A 17,647-nucleotide genomic window follows, 5' to 3' on the forward strand; every position below is an offset into this window, starting at 1 on the left:
GACTATTGTAATGCTCTCTACATGGGGCTCCCCTTGAAGAGCACTCGGAGGCTCCAACTGCTCCAGAATGCGGCCGCGTGGGTGGTTATGGGCGCAACCCGTTGTGTCCATGTGACGCCCCTCCTGCGCGAGCTGCACTGGCTCCCAGTGGTCTTCCGGGTGCGATTCAAGGTGTTGGTTACCACCTTTAAAGCGTTCCATGGCATAGGACCCGGGTACCTCCGAGACCGTCTTCTGCCACCAATAGCCTCCCACCGACCAGTTCGCTCCCACAGAGAGGGTCTCCTCCGGGTGCCATCGGCCAAGTTATGTCGGCTGGCGACACCCAGGGGGAGGGCCTTCTCTGTGGGAGCCCCAGCCCTGTGGAACGAACTGCCCCCGGAAATTCGTAAGATCTCCGACCTCCGGGTGTTTCGCTGCGCACTGAAGACCCTGTTGTTCCGCCAGGCCGGACTATCAACATAATAGTTTTAAATTGGGGTATTTAAATTTTTTGGGGTTTTAAATCTGAGCCAATTTATTTAATTATTTTAAATTTTATATTGCTGTTTTGTCTGTGTTTTTAAATAGGCTGTACACCGCCCTGAGTCCTTCGGGAGAAGGGCGGTATAGAAATAATATAATAATAATAATAATAATAATAATAATAATAATAATAATAATAATAATAATAATAATAATAATTGTTATTGTTATTATTATTATTATTATTATTATTATTATTATTATTATTATTATTATTATTATTATTATTATTATTATAGCATCTACTGTATAACCACTAAATACTGTGAAGTTTTAGAGAGGGTCACCCTTCAGTCTCTTCCTCCCCACAAGGGACTCATGGCTACTCAGCCATTTCTCTCCTCCCCTCAACTCAAAATCAGATTCTACCACAGGTAGGGTATAATCAGCCTCTTCTAGAATCATAGGGCTGGAAGGAACCATACAATCTTCTAGTCTAACTCCCTGCCATACTTTCAACCCCCATAACAATAAGTAAGAAGCAAAAACTCTCCATAATAGGGCCCTCTGCTAGGATTTTCTTGAGTGTTAGGGACCAAGCAGAAATTGGTTACCAAGAAATTTGATGATGGTTGTTTAACTTGGTTGAGTGTCTTTTACGTTAAACCCAGATTAATAAAGGAGAAAGGAGCATTGCAGATTTGACAATCAGTAATATTGCAGCTTTCAACTCATTTTGTTTTGATACTTCATTTCTGTAAAAAACCAATTACTACCAACCTGCCTTCCATTGAGGACCTGTATACTGCACAAATCAAAAAGAGGGCTGTGAAAATATTTACAGACACCTTGCATCCTGGACATAAATTATTTCAACTCCTACCCTCAAAGTGACACTATAGAGCACTGCACACCAAGACAACTAGATACAGGAATAGTTTTTTCCCAAACGCCATCATTCTGCTAAACAAATAATTCCCTCAACACTGTCAAACTATTCACATTAGGCTGCATTACTATTGTTATTGGTCTTCTCATTGTTCCGGTCGCCCATCTCCTCCCACTTGTGACTGCATGACTGTAACTTTGTTGCTTGTATCCTTGCGATTTATATTTATATTGTTTCCTAGTATGATTTGATTGCTTATTGTACCGTATGACTGTCCCTGGGTGTTGTGCCCTGTGATTCTTGACGAGTGAATCTTGTCTTTTTATGTACACTGAGAGCATATGCATCAAAGACAAATTCCTTGTGTGTCCAATCACACTTGGCCAATAAATAATTCTGTTCTGTTCTGTTCTGTTCTGTTCTGTTCTGTTCTGTTCTGTTCTGTTCTATTCTATTCTGTAAGAGGTCAAATAAAACACAGATTTTACTAATCACTAAAATAAACAGACTAAAATAAAATGCTCTTGAGGTAATAGGCATTCACATGCAGGCTTGGACGAAATGTGCCTGCTGTTTGTTATCTCCTTTTAATGCACTTTATCTAAGAATGAGATGACTGCTCTCAGCAGTACATGGCACCACTATAAAAGCTAAAAAGTAAATAACTGGAACTGAACCTAAAAACAGTTTGCAAAGCAAATAGGGCTGGGGAGTAAAAAGTAGGAAAATATATTAGCCTGGAGGCTTAATTTGTGTTGAAAAGCCACAGGAACTCACCGTTTGGTATGTGATCACCAACTGGACCACAGGTAAGGCATAGAAAACAGCAATTGTGATGATGTTCCTACAGAATATAAAGCATCGAATTTAAATTAATGTGTGTGTTTCCATTTAACTTTAATAAATGGTCTCATTAGAGTAAATAAAGCAAAAATTAATTACTTAGACCAAACATAGAGTTAACATGACTATAAATGCCAAGGTGATCCAGAATTTAAGATGAGCCCCCTCAGCAATAGGAAAAGGGTAGAGAAAAAGATAGATACATAAAAACACAAATCATGGTTTTAAAAAACACCCATATTTCTAAAGCTGTTAACTTAAAGTTAAAATTCCAGCTGAAGTCAAACTGCCCCAAATAAATGCTTATGTGAAATATATGCCTGTATGTATATATAAGTATCAGAAGCAAGGACAATAATAATGATTACTCCTACTACTGTTAATTACAATGACTCTCAAAAAACTAAGCAGGGTCAGACCTCATTAGCATTTGAATAGGAAACAAACAGGGCTTTTCTGCATTTGGAGACTAGACTGGAAAAAAATATTTTATTTGGATCTACTTCTAAAAACTATTTGGACTATTCAAAATGCACTCATCTGCTTGGATCAATTCAGCAGAGTAGCACATACTGAGAGCCACAGAAACAACCTTGGAAAAACTGTGCAGTAATCAGTTAGCAAAACATGTTTTTAAGGCTAGGAAATGATGAAAACATTAGAAATCCAGAGTGTCTCTGTGTTAATTCTCTGGGGTATGAAAAGTAAGGAAGAAGGTAACAAAGAGAAAATCTTGTCAGGGACTGAAGTCTCTGTTACTATAGTCCAGGGATCTCCAACCTTGGCAACTTGAAGACTTGTGGACTTCAACTCCCAGAGTTGAATTCTAGGAGTTGAAGTCCACAAGTCTTCAAGTTGCCAAGGTTGGAGACCCCTGCTATAGTCTACATCAGTTTCTGAATCTTTTTGCTCTCAGGAGTTCTTCCCACTTTTAAAAATGATGGAGGACCCCAAAAGAGGTTTTTTTTGCATGTGTTATATTTCTTGATATTTACCATATTAAAAATTACAATGGATGCCTTGTACATTGTGTAAAAATAACAATATTAAACCTATAAAATACTGAAATATTTTTCATGTAGAAATCCTACTTTTTAACAATTAAAAAAAATGATGAAAATTGTCACTTTTTCAATTTTTGCTAACATCTTTAATATCTAGCAAATGATTTGATTTCATGGATCTCCGAGATGTCTTGTGGGATGCTCAGGGGTCCTTGGGCTACAATTTAAGAAACATTGGCCTAAATCAATAAAATAATGTTCCAATCACTCCTGACCAGGCCTAAAGGGCTAACATTCATATTGAGGTGTTGCATTAGCTGCCACTAGATTTCTGGTTACTATGCAAAGTGCTGTGGTCATTGCCTCTAAAGCTCAGGTCCCTGTTACCTCAGTATAAAGTCTGCCCATTCTGGGCACTCACCCCAGAAACAAACAATGAAACCTACTTCTCTTCTAGGTGAATCAGTGCAAATTTCTGAAATTTTGCCCTGGGAATCCCATATTTAACCAGTATGAGGCTGATGTTATACTCTTATTTCACAAAGAAAATCTCCTGTAAGGATTCTTTTTAATTTATGAAAAGGAGAGAGAAAGATGAGTTCAGTTTAAAAAAATGAATTCTGTTAACTTGTTAGTAACTTACCAGAAATAAATTTTATACTTTTTGCTGACAATTCTCCGATCCTTTCTGGATAGGTCTGACAGATAAAGGAACATCTAAAAAGAAAGAGGACAAGATCTTCAGAGTCCTTTAAAAAGATTAAAAGGATTAAAATACAATCTAGCTTTTCAGCTCAGGACTGTCATTTCAAGCTATCAGGGCAAGCACATGAATCCAAATTTATTCCCTTACAGTAAGATATCTGAGTACAATTTCCTGAATTTTAACATATTGTCTTACCAGTATGACCTGAACCATATTCAAAAACTGTGCACAATGTAAGTTAATAAAAGATTTATTTCACTCCAGTTCTTGACAGTAAACATTTTGACAGAAAGGATTGAATCACACAGTTTGTGATTAAACAGAGAGTGATTCACAGTCACAACCATCATGTTGGGCTAAAATCTGCTTGACAAACATGATGCTGGAAGGATGGGAAGAAGAGAGGGAGGGAGGGAGGGAGGAAGGGAGGGAGGGAGGGAGAGAGAAAGAGAGAGAGAGATTTATCATTTACACTCAAAACAGCATTAATCCACCTAATCCACTACTGTTTGCAAAAAAATACAACTGCCTGAACTAATAGGCTATATCCTAAATCTATAGTTATGAAGTATTTATTTAGGTTACAACACTGTAAAACTAGATTTTGGGACCAATTAACAATAAAATGTGAAAATACAGGGCCAATTTGGTGTACTGGTTAAGGTGCTAGCCTAAAAACCAGTGGACTGTAAATTCTAATCCTGCCTTAGAGAGGAAAGCTGGATAGAAGACTTAGATCAGGCAAACTCAATTTCGCTGAGGGCCAAATCAGGATTGTGTTTGACCTTGGGGGCTGGTGTGGGCATGGTCAGCTAGATGTCAATCATGTCAAAGGCACCTGGGGTGGCCCAGGCAGGGCTGGGGGGATCCATTGTCTTCAGTGGAGCAAGGCAAGACTAGGGAGAGCGTCAAACCCTTGTCCTCCAGAGGAGCCTCACCGTCCCAGAGGATCCCTGGATGGCAGCATAGGCTGTCCAGAGCCCTAGGCAGTGGAGGGCAAGCACCCAGCCTGGCCCTCGAGATCCCAGGGCACTAGGACCCCACAGCCCAGCCCAACCCCGCTTCCCAGAGGGGGTATCCGGCTGCGCTTACCTCCTCCTCCACGCAGGCAGCCCTCCTGAGCTCTGTTTTGCACTGTGACTGCCTCCTGCAGTACTCTGCCTGCAAAAACAGACCTTGGGAGGGGCACAGGTGGCCCTCCCGAGCTCCATTTTCGGCTGCGATGACCTGCTCCAGCATGCTGCCACCGGAAATGGAGCTTGGGAGGGCCAGGCTGAGGCACTGCATGCCGGTCCTTCGATGTTTCCAGGGCAGTCCCACGGGCCAGATCTAAGCACCCCATGGGCTGGATCCAGCCCCCAGGCCTTGAGTTTTACACCCCTGACTTAGATAGAAGGATGAAGAAGTATTAGATATATTAGCTGCCTTGAGTTACTTATAGAATAATAAAGGTGGGATTAAAAAATCTAATAAAAATGACAAATACCATGAAATAAAATAAGCAATACTATTCAATGCTAATTATAAATAACAAATGAGAACCTGATTAATTAAACCTTCTTTGGAGGCCAGACATTTATAACTAAAAAGCTTTCTATCAACAAATCTTTGCAGAACATTGTGATAAAAAATTATAAAAGTGTGTTAATTTCTGGGCAAATTTCCTTGGTAGAGAAAGGATACGTTAAAAAAAATTCCTATAAAAATGCAAAAGCCATTTGCAAGAGATACCTTAGTGCGGATTACATTCTTGTTGCTTTCAATTTCAGGCATAGTATCAAAATCACTCTCCTCTTCCACTGAGCTGTCTGTATCACTGCCACAAGGAGGCCTACGATCTAGAGTTGATAATTCTTGACCTCCACTGGAGCTTGATTCATCTGAAAATGAAAATTGTGGTACAAAAGTTGGTTGTTTTGTTTATTTTTATGTGAGTCATGTACACAACATTATAGTAATGTTGAAAGTCTTTCTCATAAGGCTTGAACAATGAATATTGGTTTTTTTTATACTGCCAAACAACAACAAATGCAAGCAGGCAAGGATCATCATGTCTCTTCAATGTTTTTAGTGTCCCTGTCAGATCATATCTTCATAATTTTCACTTCTATCTTCATTTCTGCTTCTTACATGGGTATGAATTCTGCCTATGTCTCCATTTTCTGCTCCATCCCTGGTTTGGAGAATAGCTTGACTCCCTTTTTCTTTGTGACAGCCTCTCAAATATTAGAAAACTGCTATCATGTCATCCTTGGTCCTTCTCTTTGTTAGGCAAGATATACTCAGTTCCTGCAAATGTTCATCATATATTGCTCTTCTCTGACTTTCTAGAGCCTCGACATCTTTTTTGTATCATAGTGACCAGACCTGGATGTAGTATTCCAAGTATGATACTTCACATGATCTTGATACTATTTCTCTGCTGATGCAATCGAGGACTGCATCTACTTTTTTGGCAGCTGCAGTATATCTCTATCGCTACTCTGTTTCTGCCTCTATGTCTCTCTCTCTCTCTCTCTCTCTCTCTCTCTCTCTCTCTCTCTCTCTCTTTCTGTCTATCAGTAGAGATAGATAGATGATAGATAAAATAGACAGCCAGATAGCCTGTCAAATAGATAGATGATAGAACTGTTGGGTCTGTGGTGTTCTCTGAGCTTGGCTGTGTTCATGGAGACATTTTATTACCTACAAACTGGGTAACATCATCAGAGCTACTACTGCTGAAAATCTTGACTCTGCCATACACAGCATGTACCATGGCTCTTCCCATTTTACATGATTCTGAGATTAACAACGATCTTTCCAGCTGTGAAAAGCTGACTCCCTCCACATTAGACAGAGTATAAAAATATGTGTATGTGAGAAGAAGAACATATTTGGAAAGAAATGGATACAGAAATGGACTAAAACAAAAATACAGCAGAAAAGATGAGAAACAAAACTGAAAATGACAAGTTTGCCCTCAACTTCAAGCAACAGCTCATAGACATAAATGCACTATTTTTACTAGCTAAATACAGGATGCAGACATAGCAAACATTTCTGAGACTGAAGATTTACTATACCTATAGCTCCATAGCTGCTTCCTTCAGGGGTGCTGGCAGTGATAGGATGAGAAGAAGCCATAGTCCCAGGACCTACAAGGTAAACCAACAAGAAATGGCTTTTTACTTTCAACTGTCCAAAGGGCCCAACAGAGAGGATAACCAATTATTTTGAATTGAAAAGAGATGTCTCCTTCCATTTGGCTTTAGGCATTGCCAAGCAGTATGTTATACCCTCTGTTACTATCAGTTGATGACAACCCAATTTTCTGAAAATAGCAAATACAAAAAAGGAACCCTTGAAAAGGAAGGTGGAGGGCCAAGTCAAGAGCAGAATCCTTGAGTTATCTCAAGGATTTAAGGATGGACCATTCAGGCTGAGGAACCTTCTTAATTGCCACATTTCCATTATTGTGGCCTAACCCAGGCAGCAGAAAACAAAATTCCCACTTTGGGGAACTCAGAATGTACAAGTCACTTAATGAATCTATTTAAGTTTCACATTATAAAGAGCTTAGTTGTTTATAGTTTTCTGTGTCGTAAGAAATAAATTTATTTCTTAAAAGTTACTTGATAAATTATTACCTGTTGTCTATAAAATTGTTTACTTCTATTTAATAGCATGATTATAATATATGTATGAAGTTTTCAGTGTATGTTGTGTTGGCTGAACATCCTCCTGAGCTTTTCTGCTATTCCTGCAATGTAGGGAATGACAACGTTGCTTTGTTTATTGTTCTCTTCCATACCTTGCAGGAATATCGGAAAACTCAAGAGGATCTTCAGCCAACAGAATATAGGTGCACACTTCAAACCCAAGAATACACTAAGGCAGAAGCTTGTCCACCCCAAGGATAAAACACCCCAGACACAAACTGAGCAATGTGGTATAGATTGAGATAGATCACATGTGACATTAATGGTGGTAGAGGGATCAAAATACAATATCCCCTTTTCTTGCTCATATAAGTTTATAGCTTTATCATCTATATCACGGAGAATTATACATCTCAATACAAAAAGAAAAATGAAGAAAAAGTCAGGGCCATTGAGATTACAAAAATCCCTTAATAGCAGAGGCTGTTTGTTCTTTGGTGAAAAAGTGTCAACAAACGCCTTCCGGTTAAGCAGTTGGATTGGGCAAGGAAATAGAAAAGGCCGTCTTGAATAATTCATATAAGTTGGCTCATCATACCAGAAGTGACAGAAGATGAAAATCAGCAGAATCTAAGCCTAAATAGAATGAAATGGAAGAGACTTCAGTTGTAGTGATATTGTAGCTCCCCTGGGTACCCTACATTTTTGCACCATGTAGAGTTTTGAGCAGATGTGTATGTTAAAATTCTGCTGATTTTTGTCTGGAAAAAAAAATGGCAAATTTTAATGATATCCAGGGTAGTAGCTATACACTGTAGCTGATGAATAAACATCAGATGGGACTTCTGACTGGCATACAACCAAAGAAAATTAAATAGTTCAACATAAGATTTTAATAAATCAGATGGAATCTCTGGAAGGGGGATGGGAATTTAATTTAATTCAATTTAATATTTAAATTTATATACCGCCCTTCTCCCGAAGGACTCAGGGCGGTGAACAGCCAGAAGTAAAAAACATCAAATACAAAATTTAAAAACAATTTAAAAATAAATTAAACATTTTGGCCCAACAGTTAAAATCCCCCATTAAAAATCCAAATTAAAATACACATTTGGAGAGATTAGGCCAGCCCAACGATGAAATAAAAAGGTTTTGAGGGCCCGACGGAAAGTACATAAGTCTGGAATCATCTGTATCTCCGGGGGGAGCTCGTTCCAGAGGGCAGGTGCTCCCACAGAGAAAGCTCTCCCCCTGGGGGCCACCAGTCGGCATTGTTTGGCCAACAGCACCCGGAGGAGCCCCTCTCTGTGGGAGCGTACTGGCTGGTGGGAGACTCTCGGTGGCAGAAGGCGGTCCCGTAAATATCCAGGCCCTAAGCCATGGAGCACTCTAAAGGTGGTCACCAACACCTTGAATCGCACCCGGAGGACCACCAGTGCAGCTCACGCAGGAGAGGTGTTACATGGGAGCGCCATGACGCTCCCATAATCACCCGCGCGGCTGCATTCTGGACCAGTTGGAGCCTCCGGGTGCTCTTCAAGGGGAGCCCCATGTAGAGAGCATTGCAGTAGTCCAGGCGGGAAGTGATGAGGGCATGAGTGACCGTGCGTAAGGAGTCCCGATCCAGAAAAAGACGCAACTGGCTAATCAGGCGAACCTGATAAAAAGCACCCCTGGCCACAGCCGTCACATGTTCTTCTAAAGACAGCCGTGCATCCAGGAGGACACCCAAGTTGCGAGCCCTCTCTGTGGGGGCCAACGACTCACCCCCAATAGTCAGAGATGGCACCAACTGACTATATCGGGACGCCAGAAGCCACAACCACTCAGTCTTGGATGGGTTGAGTTTGAGCCTGTTTCTCCCCATCCAGATCCGTACGGCCTCCAGACACTGGAACATCACATCAAGGGCATCATTGGGGTGGTCCGGGGTGGAGATGTACAGCTGAGTGTCATCAGTGTACTGATGGTACTTCACCCCGAAACCACGGATGATCTCACCCAGCGGCTTCACATAAATGTTGAACAGAAGGGGCGAGAGGACCAACCCCTGTGGCACCCCACATACAAGACGCCTCAGGGTCGACCTCTGGCCCCCCGTCAACACAACCTGCGACCGGTCAGAGAGGAAGGAAGAGAACCACCGCAACACGGTGGCCCCCACCCCTAACCCCTCTAACCGGTGCAGCATGATACCATGGTCGATGGTATCAAAAGCCGCTGAGAGATCTAACAGGACCATGACAGAGGAACAGCCCCTGTCCAGAGCCCTCCAGAGATCATCAACCAATGCGACCAATGCCGTTTCCGTGCTGTGCCTAGGCCTGAAGCCCGACTGGAACGGATCGAGATAGACCACTTCATCCAGGTACTGGGGAAACTGTCGCGCCACCACACTCTCAACAACTTTCGCCAGAAAGCGAAGGTTGGAGACTGGACGATAATTTGCTAAAACAGCTGGGTCCAGGGAGTGCTTCTTGAGGAGGGGCCTCACCACCGCCTCTTTCAAGGCGGCGGGAAAGTAGCCCTCTCTCAAAGAAGCATTAACAACCCCCTGGAGCTAGCCTCATGTAACCTCCCGGGAGGCCAGCACCAACCAGGAGGGACACGGGTCCAATAAACAAGTGGCCGCGCTAGGTCTACCCAGAATCCTGTCGTCTTCAGGGGTCACTGGGTCAAACTCCTCCCAGATAATGCTCTCAAGACCTGTCTCCGTCACCCCGCCTGTATCTACCCAGTCAGAGTCCAGGCCTTCCCGAATTTGAGCGACTTTGTCATGCAGATACTGCACAAAATCCTCAGTCCTGCCCTCCAAGGGGTCCTCCCGCGCTCCCGGATGGAGCAGGGAGCGGGTCACCCTGAACAGGGTGGCTAGGCGGTTATCTGCAGATGTGATAAGAACGGAAAAATAATTAAACTTTGCCGTTTTTATCTCCACTAGGTAGGTCTTAATATGAGACCTTACCAGCGTTCGGTCAGATTCGGAAAGGCTAGCCCTTCAATTGCTCTCTAGGCATCTTTTCCGGCGCTTCATCTCCCTCAGCTCCTCGGAGAACCAGGGAGCTAAGTGAGATCAGCAGCAAGTCAGAGGCCACAAAGACACGACACAGTCCAAAGCTCCAGTGGCCACCCTATCCCAAGCGGCCACCAGGTCTTCAGCCAGGTCGTGAGCCAGAGCCTCAGGGAAAGGCCCAAGCTCCGTCTGGAACCTATCAGGATCCATCAGGCGCCTGGGGCGGAACCACTTAATCGGTTCCACCTCCCTGCGGCAGGGTGTAGCGGTTTGAAGGTCAAGTTGAAGGAGAGAATGGTCAGACCATGACAAGGGTTTAATCACTACATCCCCTATATCTAAACCATTCAGCCACTGGCCAGAGATGAAAACCAAGTCCAGAGTGTGTCCCCCTATGTGTGTAGGGCCATGAACTAAGTGGGTCAGGTCCATGGCCATCATGGAAGCAATGAACTCCCGAGCCGCCTCAGACGTTTCACCGATGGACGGCAGGTTGAAATCCCCCATAAGTCTGGGGGTATCAACCGCCATCCCAGCTATCACATTGAGCAGTTCAGGCAGGGCCGCCGCCACATCGCAGGGAGCCAGGTACATGATCAGCAGGCCCACCTGCACCCCATGACCCCACTTCACAAAGAGGGACTTACATCCGGTTATCTGAGGCACAGTGGCCTCCTTCGGACCAAGACCTTCCTTTATAACAACCGCTACCCCCCTGCCCCTCCCCTGAACCCTCGGCTGATGGAATGCTCGGAAGCCTGGTGGGCACATTTCAACCAGGGAAACCCCCCCTCCTGGCCCAACCAGGTCTTTGTAATACCCGCCAGATCCGCTCCCCCCTCTTGAACAAGATCACAAATGAGGGGGGCTTTATTTACTACAGACCTGGCGTTGCACAACATCAGCTGAAGGCCCGGGCCCTGAGGATCTGCGCAACCCGGGGAATGAGAGGAGCATTGGGGGCCGGAGCGCGCCACCGCTCAGAGACAGTGGGCACGTGCCCCCATAACCGGATATGGCCCCCTGCTCCCGCCATATCTCCCCTCCCACTTACAGTATTGATGGTATCGCCCTCCTCAGTATGGACTCTAACCCCCTCATTGACTCCAAACTCCGCACCCCCCGTTACATAGTCCACTGTCGGACCCGGCCTCCCCCTCAGTGGGTTATCCCCAAACCCACAACCCTACCCCCCCAGAACCCCTTAAAACTTTGGTTAAAAAAGAAGTCAAAAAGCCCCTCAGCCCCCTCTTCGCCACATGCCACCTCTTGGGATTCCAAAACCCGTCATCAAGGTAGGCCCTCGATAGAGTGGAGGGCCAGGCCTGCGAGAGGGGGGAGTCTCGCAGTGCAAGAAGGACACCTTCTGTGTACATCCAATAAACATAAACATAGATGGGAGGTAAAAAGTCTGTCCAGGGCTATGATGAAGAGTTTAAAAGTACTGGAGCAAGATGGATCTGAATGTCATTAAGCTGGACTCCACTGCTCTCTCACGGCAGTGGGAGGAGTCCTGTGTCATTTCGCCAAAACCAGAGGTAAGGATCCAAGCCACCCTCTCACAGTGGCTAGCCCGTATGGAAATGGCTCAGGAAAGTCAGATGGTCCGTTCCTCCATTGGTTAAAGGCAACAGCCCCCTCAGCTCCCGCATAACAATTGCCCAGACACCCTCTGGCTGGGGCTCAGATGAAAAAGGAGACTGGTCCGTAAAGGCAAGATGATATTAAACGCGAGGGAGGAAAGATGTTCAAAAGGGAAAGGGATAACATGCAGCTGGACACGATCTGGAGGTGGATGGCCATATAAGCCAAAACCAGGCCACAGACACAGACGGGCGGGGAGAGAACACCCGAGGCGACCAGATGACCAGTCCTTGGCCGCCCTCCAGCCTCTCCAACCCTCAGAACTTCATAATCCTCCCAGTCGTGTCTCCAACCTCCAGACTCCAGCCCCCGGATCACAATGGGGGTCTATAAAGGGAATAGCTTGGAACATGATGGGTCCTCACTTAATGACTGGCTGGGATTTGATTAACAACTGATCAGGGATGGACAGGATTGCCATCACTAAGTGATGTAGTAAGTGACTTTGCACTTTACAACCACATGGCTTTGCACTTACAACCACACGGCTTAAATGATGAGAGAGAGAGAAAATGAGAGAGAAAGAGAGACAGAGACAGAGAGACAGAGACAGAGAGACAGAGACAGAGAGAGACAAAAGAATCAATTTGATGAGGATTCCAAATTTTATTGCAGAAACTGCATGGAAGTTAGGAAATAACTGAATTTAAAGATAAACATTCATATCGACAGTCACCTATCCCTTATTTGCACTTTCTCTAGGAAGTTGGCTCCTTCAAGGCATCAATGATTGTTACAGAGCGTAACAGCATCCCCAACAAAAAATATTTTGATGTTTAGGTCCACTTGGAAGACTGAACTTAATAACTCCTGACATGTTTTCCAACTCTATAATAGCAACACAATATATTAGCATAATTACCATCATCAAGTCTTCCTATTGATGTTTTCCTACGAAATCTAAAATAAAGCACAAATATAACCATGTAGATGTCATTAATGTCTCTAAATAGTAAAAGGCAACTATTTATCATAAAATTATAACATTTATATAATAGTTATTTTAAAAATTGGCAAGATCATTTTGAATTGGGTGGAACTATTGACCATTTTCATTGTAAAATACTGCTGCTAAGAAACCAACAGCTACTTTGGCACAAAGATTCAATAATATTGTTGTTGTTATTTGCGAAGTCGTGTCCTACCCAAGTTGCCTTCCTGTCCTCTACCATCTTCTGGAGTCCATTTAAGTTCACACCAACTGCTTCAGTGACTCCATCCAGCCACCTCGCTCTCTGTTGTCCCGTTCTTCTTTTGCTCTCAATCTTTCCCAGCATTAGGCTCATTCCAGTGAGTCCTTCCTTCTCATTAAGTGGCCAAAGTATTTAAGTTTCACCTTCAGGACCTGGCCGTCTAAAGAGCAGTCAGGGTTGATCTCCTCTAGGACTGACTGGTTTGATCTCCTTGCAGGCCAAGGGACTTGCAGGAGTCTTCTCTAGCACCATAGTTCAAAGGCCTCAATTCTTTGACACTCAGCCTTCTTTATGGTCCAACTTTCACCGCCATACATTTCAACTGGGAAAACCATAGCCTTGACTATACACACTTTTGTTGGCAGGGCGATGTCTCTGCTTTTTAGTATGCTATCTAACTTTGCCATAGCATTCCTCCCCAGGAGCAAGCGTCTTTTAATTTCTTTGCTATAGTCCCCCTGTGCGGTGACCTTGGAGCCCAGGAAAATAAAATCTGTCACTACCTCCCTTTCTTATGTTATACCATCATACAGACCTAAACACTTTAGTAAATGGAGACATGCTTTATTAAACAGTGCTAAATGTTCTATATACCTGATGTACTGGACAAATCCAACCACTAGTGCACCCAGATAGAAGGAGAAGAAAGCCAGAAAACTGAAAAGGATGGCATGTATATAAACAGTGCCTAGGAAAAAGACACAAGGATATACCATTAGTAAGTGAAGAAATTATAGCCCACTCCTCTGCTACCATGTTGTTTGCCCCTCCAATTTCACATATTAATGGTAAATGCTCACTTCTTCCTCTTGCTATATGCAATCCTCAATATTATTCTCCACTTGGAAAATAGATTTGTAAGGTAATTTGCAATCAAGACTTTGACATCTGTTCTATTCTGTGGTTCTAAGGAAAACATTTCTTCAAAATCCAGTATTTGTACTGGAGTGAAAATCAGTGCCAAATAGGATTACAGCAAATTGAAGGATGAGAGAATCAAATGATCAGTTAGCACTTGCAAGTGTGCAAACTCATAATATCACCTGAATATGTTATGCCTTATTTTGTATTATTTTAATAAAGCCACATTTGTAGTGATAGTAGTGCTTCATTGGTTTTTGTTAACTTTAAGAAAATAAAAAATTATGTTTCAAGACCTTTAACTGAAGGTAACACTGTTACTTCAAGATGCTTCATTCGTTGAAGGTTCCATGTGTAGTTAGTTTTTCCTGAAAAAGAGTAACATAATACACACGTGCACACACATGTACATACACACATGTGCATACATATGATTTGATCATGCAAAAAGTTTGCAAGTCATGAGAACTGTACTAGACCATGGCTTCCAAAAAGAAAGAAATTAAAATAGTTGAGAATTCTTGAATGGAGAGTGGGGAGAGGGGAGAGGGAGAACATACATTTGCTTGTGGCATTGAGCTTCCTATTCTGGAAGGAAAGTCTTGCTGCTAATTGAGGCCTAAGTATCTCAAGTAGTGGTGGGTTCCTCCCAGTTCGGTCCGGTTCGGCCGAGCCGGTAGCAGTGACGATATGACGTCACCGAACCGGTCCTCCTCCCCCGCCCTCCCACCCCCCCACATTATTCTTATCTTTTATTTGGTCCCACCCCCAATCTATTGCTGCCTCCTGAGTCCCAGCTGATGACTAGAGGGAAAAAAACTGTTTAAACTCTTGCCGCGGGGCTTCAAAGGGCCATCCTACAGCTGATCAGTGTTAAAAGCAAACAAATGAGTCGGGTCGTTAAGTGCGAGGACTGGTCGTAAGTGCGAGAACCTTCCAGAAATGATTCTGACCAGCTAGCCACGCCCACCCAGTCACATGACCCCCCCAAGCCACACCCACAAAATAAGTCACACCCACAGAACCGGTAGTAAAAAAAATTAGAACCCACCCCTGATCTCAAGGTAGCGTTCTCAACTAAACAGCCTTTCCTTTATCCCAAATAAGAGGAAGTAGGCCCAAAGGTTCCCCATTATTGCCATAGTGATCTGTGTAGATCACACTCTGTTTCTGAATTAGAAAGATAAAAAATTGAGCCATCACTCCTTATATTCTGAAGGCATCTTGACTCACACCGTCTTACATGTCCAGCTCAGCATGAAAGTTAGTCAGAGCAGAAGACACTGCATTTAAAGTGACATTTTGAGTGGCCTCACTATTTCATACTTCAGTCAGTATGCCTTCAGAGTGTCTTCATAGAAGTGTGCCGATCTGGAAATTCTTCCTTCCATTTCTCAGGACCTAGTTTGACTTCTTTCAAGGAAATTAAATTTTATGTAACAATTACATGTCTCACTATGATTGCCATGACAGTTTAGATAGGATAACTACAATGTCCAAAACAGAAGCATTGGGAGATAGTATTCTTCCTCGCCTTCTTGATCATAACTCGCCTACCTTGAATGGAGGGTGGACTTGAACCACCACAGGTATAGTCCTCTGGCTTTATGACAAATACAACAAAAAACTGTTTGCTTGGGAAGTCCTTTTTCTGTGCAATATAAAAACACAATAATTTTCAATGCTGTTAGACAACTATAGTTAGGAAAGATAACTGGGCAGTAAGGGAGGTGAGAAACAGGAGGCTGTTGATCCCTATATTGTGTATCCGCACTTGTCTTCTTAAAAAAGAGCAAATTTTAATCCTTCTAGAAGCCACTGAAATAAAAGCAATTATTCTGCTCTTTTATTGTTGTGAAGTCAGGTTTTTTTAGAGATCTAGGCAATAAATGAAATCATAGCAGTGACTGACATACACAATGCCCAAAAAAAGACAATCCTTTTATTTTTTTTATAAAGTCTTTTCTTGCAAAAGAGGAAATGATTAGATAGAAATTATTCAGAATTCCAAAGGTTTAGCATGCAGTAGCTATGATTGGCCAGTAGTGAGTCTAAAACAACAGGAGAGGTAAAAAAAGGAGTCTCCTTCTAAGCTAGTTCTTATAATACAAAATATTTTTTAAAGAAAAAATAAAATCCTGCCAATATGTACAGATAATCCAACATCAAGATATATTATTATGCACATTGCAAAAGCAGATCCACAGATATGATACGGTGACCTATATAAATATGCAGGATCATTCTGTGCCCATTATTTATTATGCCCATGTATTATGGCACAAGAATCATGTGTCACAAATGTTCTTTGCAGAGTTGACTATGAAATCAAGTGACTTTAACCCTAACAAATTTATCTTTCCTGGATAAGCAATACTGTAAGCCAGTACATTCTTTAAATTGCCTATAACAGGGATCTGCAACCTGCGGCTCTGGAGCCACATATGGCTCTTTCATCCCTCTGCTGCGGCTCCCTGTTGCTCAAAATATGAGTCACAACCACCAATGTGCGACACCCTCCGGGCACGTGATTTATTGAGCTTTTCAACCCATCTTTTTTTTTTTTTCCAGAGTGCAAAATGTTTTTGTTGCATGGAGAAATAAAAAATTGTTTTCTCTGTAGCAGTTCATTGATTTCATAAATGCAACACGCTATCGTTTTTTTATACATAGCATAAAGGTAAAAAAAAACGATATATGCAGTGTTATCTTCATTTTAGATGTCAAAAGGGTTTTGTGGCTCCTGGTGTTTTCTTTTCTGTGGGTAACGGGTCCATATGGCTCTTTGATTGTTTAAGGTTGCTGACCCCTGGCCTATAATAGATGCAAAATGGAAAGAAGCCTAAGAAGATTGCAAAATTCTTACCAATGTCATTGCTGGTGCGCTTTCACATGATTCTTTTAGGTTTTTAATGTAATTTAATGCATTTTTTTAAAAAAAATTACAATATTTGTTGTATTTTGCATTTATGATTGTTGATAACTGAACATAAGCAAATCAATAACATTATTTCAGTTAGGATTCCTACCTATATAGTAATAGCAGCTGCATATCTTACACAGCTCCTAACCACAAAAAGGTCTACAATGCCCTTTCTTTTGCTGTGCTAGATGAAAGATAAAAGAAAGACCCTCTTCTGAGAACATTTGTGCTTTCAAGATGCCACCAGCACCAACATGTGATGGAATAAAGTCTTCTGCCTTAGGCTACATTGGGCTAGAAGAGCTCCAAAGTCCCTTCCAGCCCTATGATTCTGTCCTCCTTTCCTGCCCATTTTACACAACCACCTGTATTTTCCCAGGCCATACTGACTTATTGTATATGCTCTCTGAGTGCAATTCTCTCTTAACATAATGTTGCCAAATTTTGCATTGCATAGTATGT

The 17,647-nt window shown here is 42.5% G+C and overlaps 1 protein-coding gene across 2 annotated transcripts in view; it reads right to left on the minus strand.

Moving 5' to 3' along the window:
• The window catches only part of SIDT1 (SID1 transmembrane family member 1), a 74,149-nt gene that overhangs the window by 29,029 nt on the left and 27,473 nt on the right, over nucleotides 1-17,647 (minus strand). For both annotated transcript variants that reach the window (XM_070935318.1, XM_070935319.1), the window contains exons 7-14: nucleotides 15,820-15,913; nucleotides 14,559-14,630; nucleotides 13,996-14,089; nucleotides 13,071-13,108; nucleotides 6,973-7,044; nucleotides 5,639-5,787; nucleotides 3,845-3,918; nucleotides 2,132-2,198 (exon numbers count right to left, since the gene is read on the minus strand). In XM_070935318.1, coding sequence (XP_070791419.1) covers nucleotides 2,132-2,198; nucleotides 3,845-3,918; nucleotides 5,639-5,787; nucleotides 6,973-7,044; nucleotides 13,071-13,108; nucleotides 13,996-14,089; nucleotides 14,559-14,630; nucleotides 15,820-15,913 — 660 coding nt within the window. The remainder of the gene's footprint in view (nucleotides 1-2,131; nucleotides 2,199-3,844; nucleotides 3,919-5,638; nucleotides 5,788-6,972; nucleotides 7,045-13,070; nucleotides 13,109-13,995; nucleotides 14,090-14,558; nucleotides 14,631-15,819; nucleotides 15,914-17,647) is intronic.

This window comes from Pituophis catenifer, unplaced genomic scaffold (assembly GCF_029215685.1).
Source record: "Pituophis catenifer annectens isolate HBS135680 unplaced genomic scaffold, rPitCat1.0.hap2 SCAF_2, whole genome shotgun sequence".
In the NCBI taxonomy this organism is placed as follows: domain Eukaryota; kingdom Metazoa; phylum Chordata; class Lepidosauria; order Squamata; family Colubridae; genus Pituophis; species Pituophis catenifer.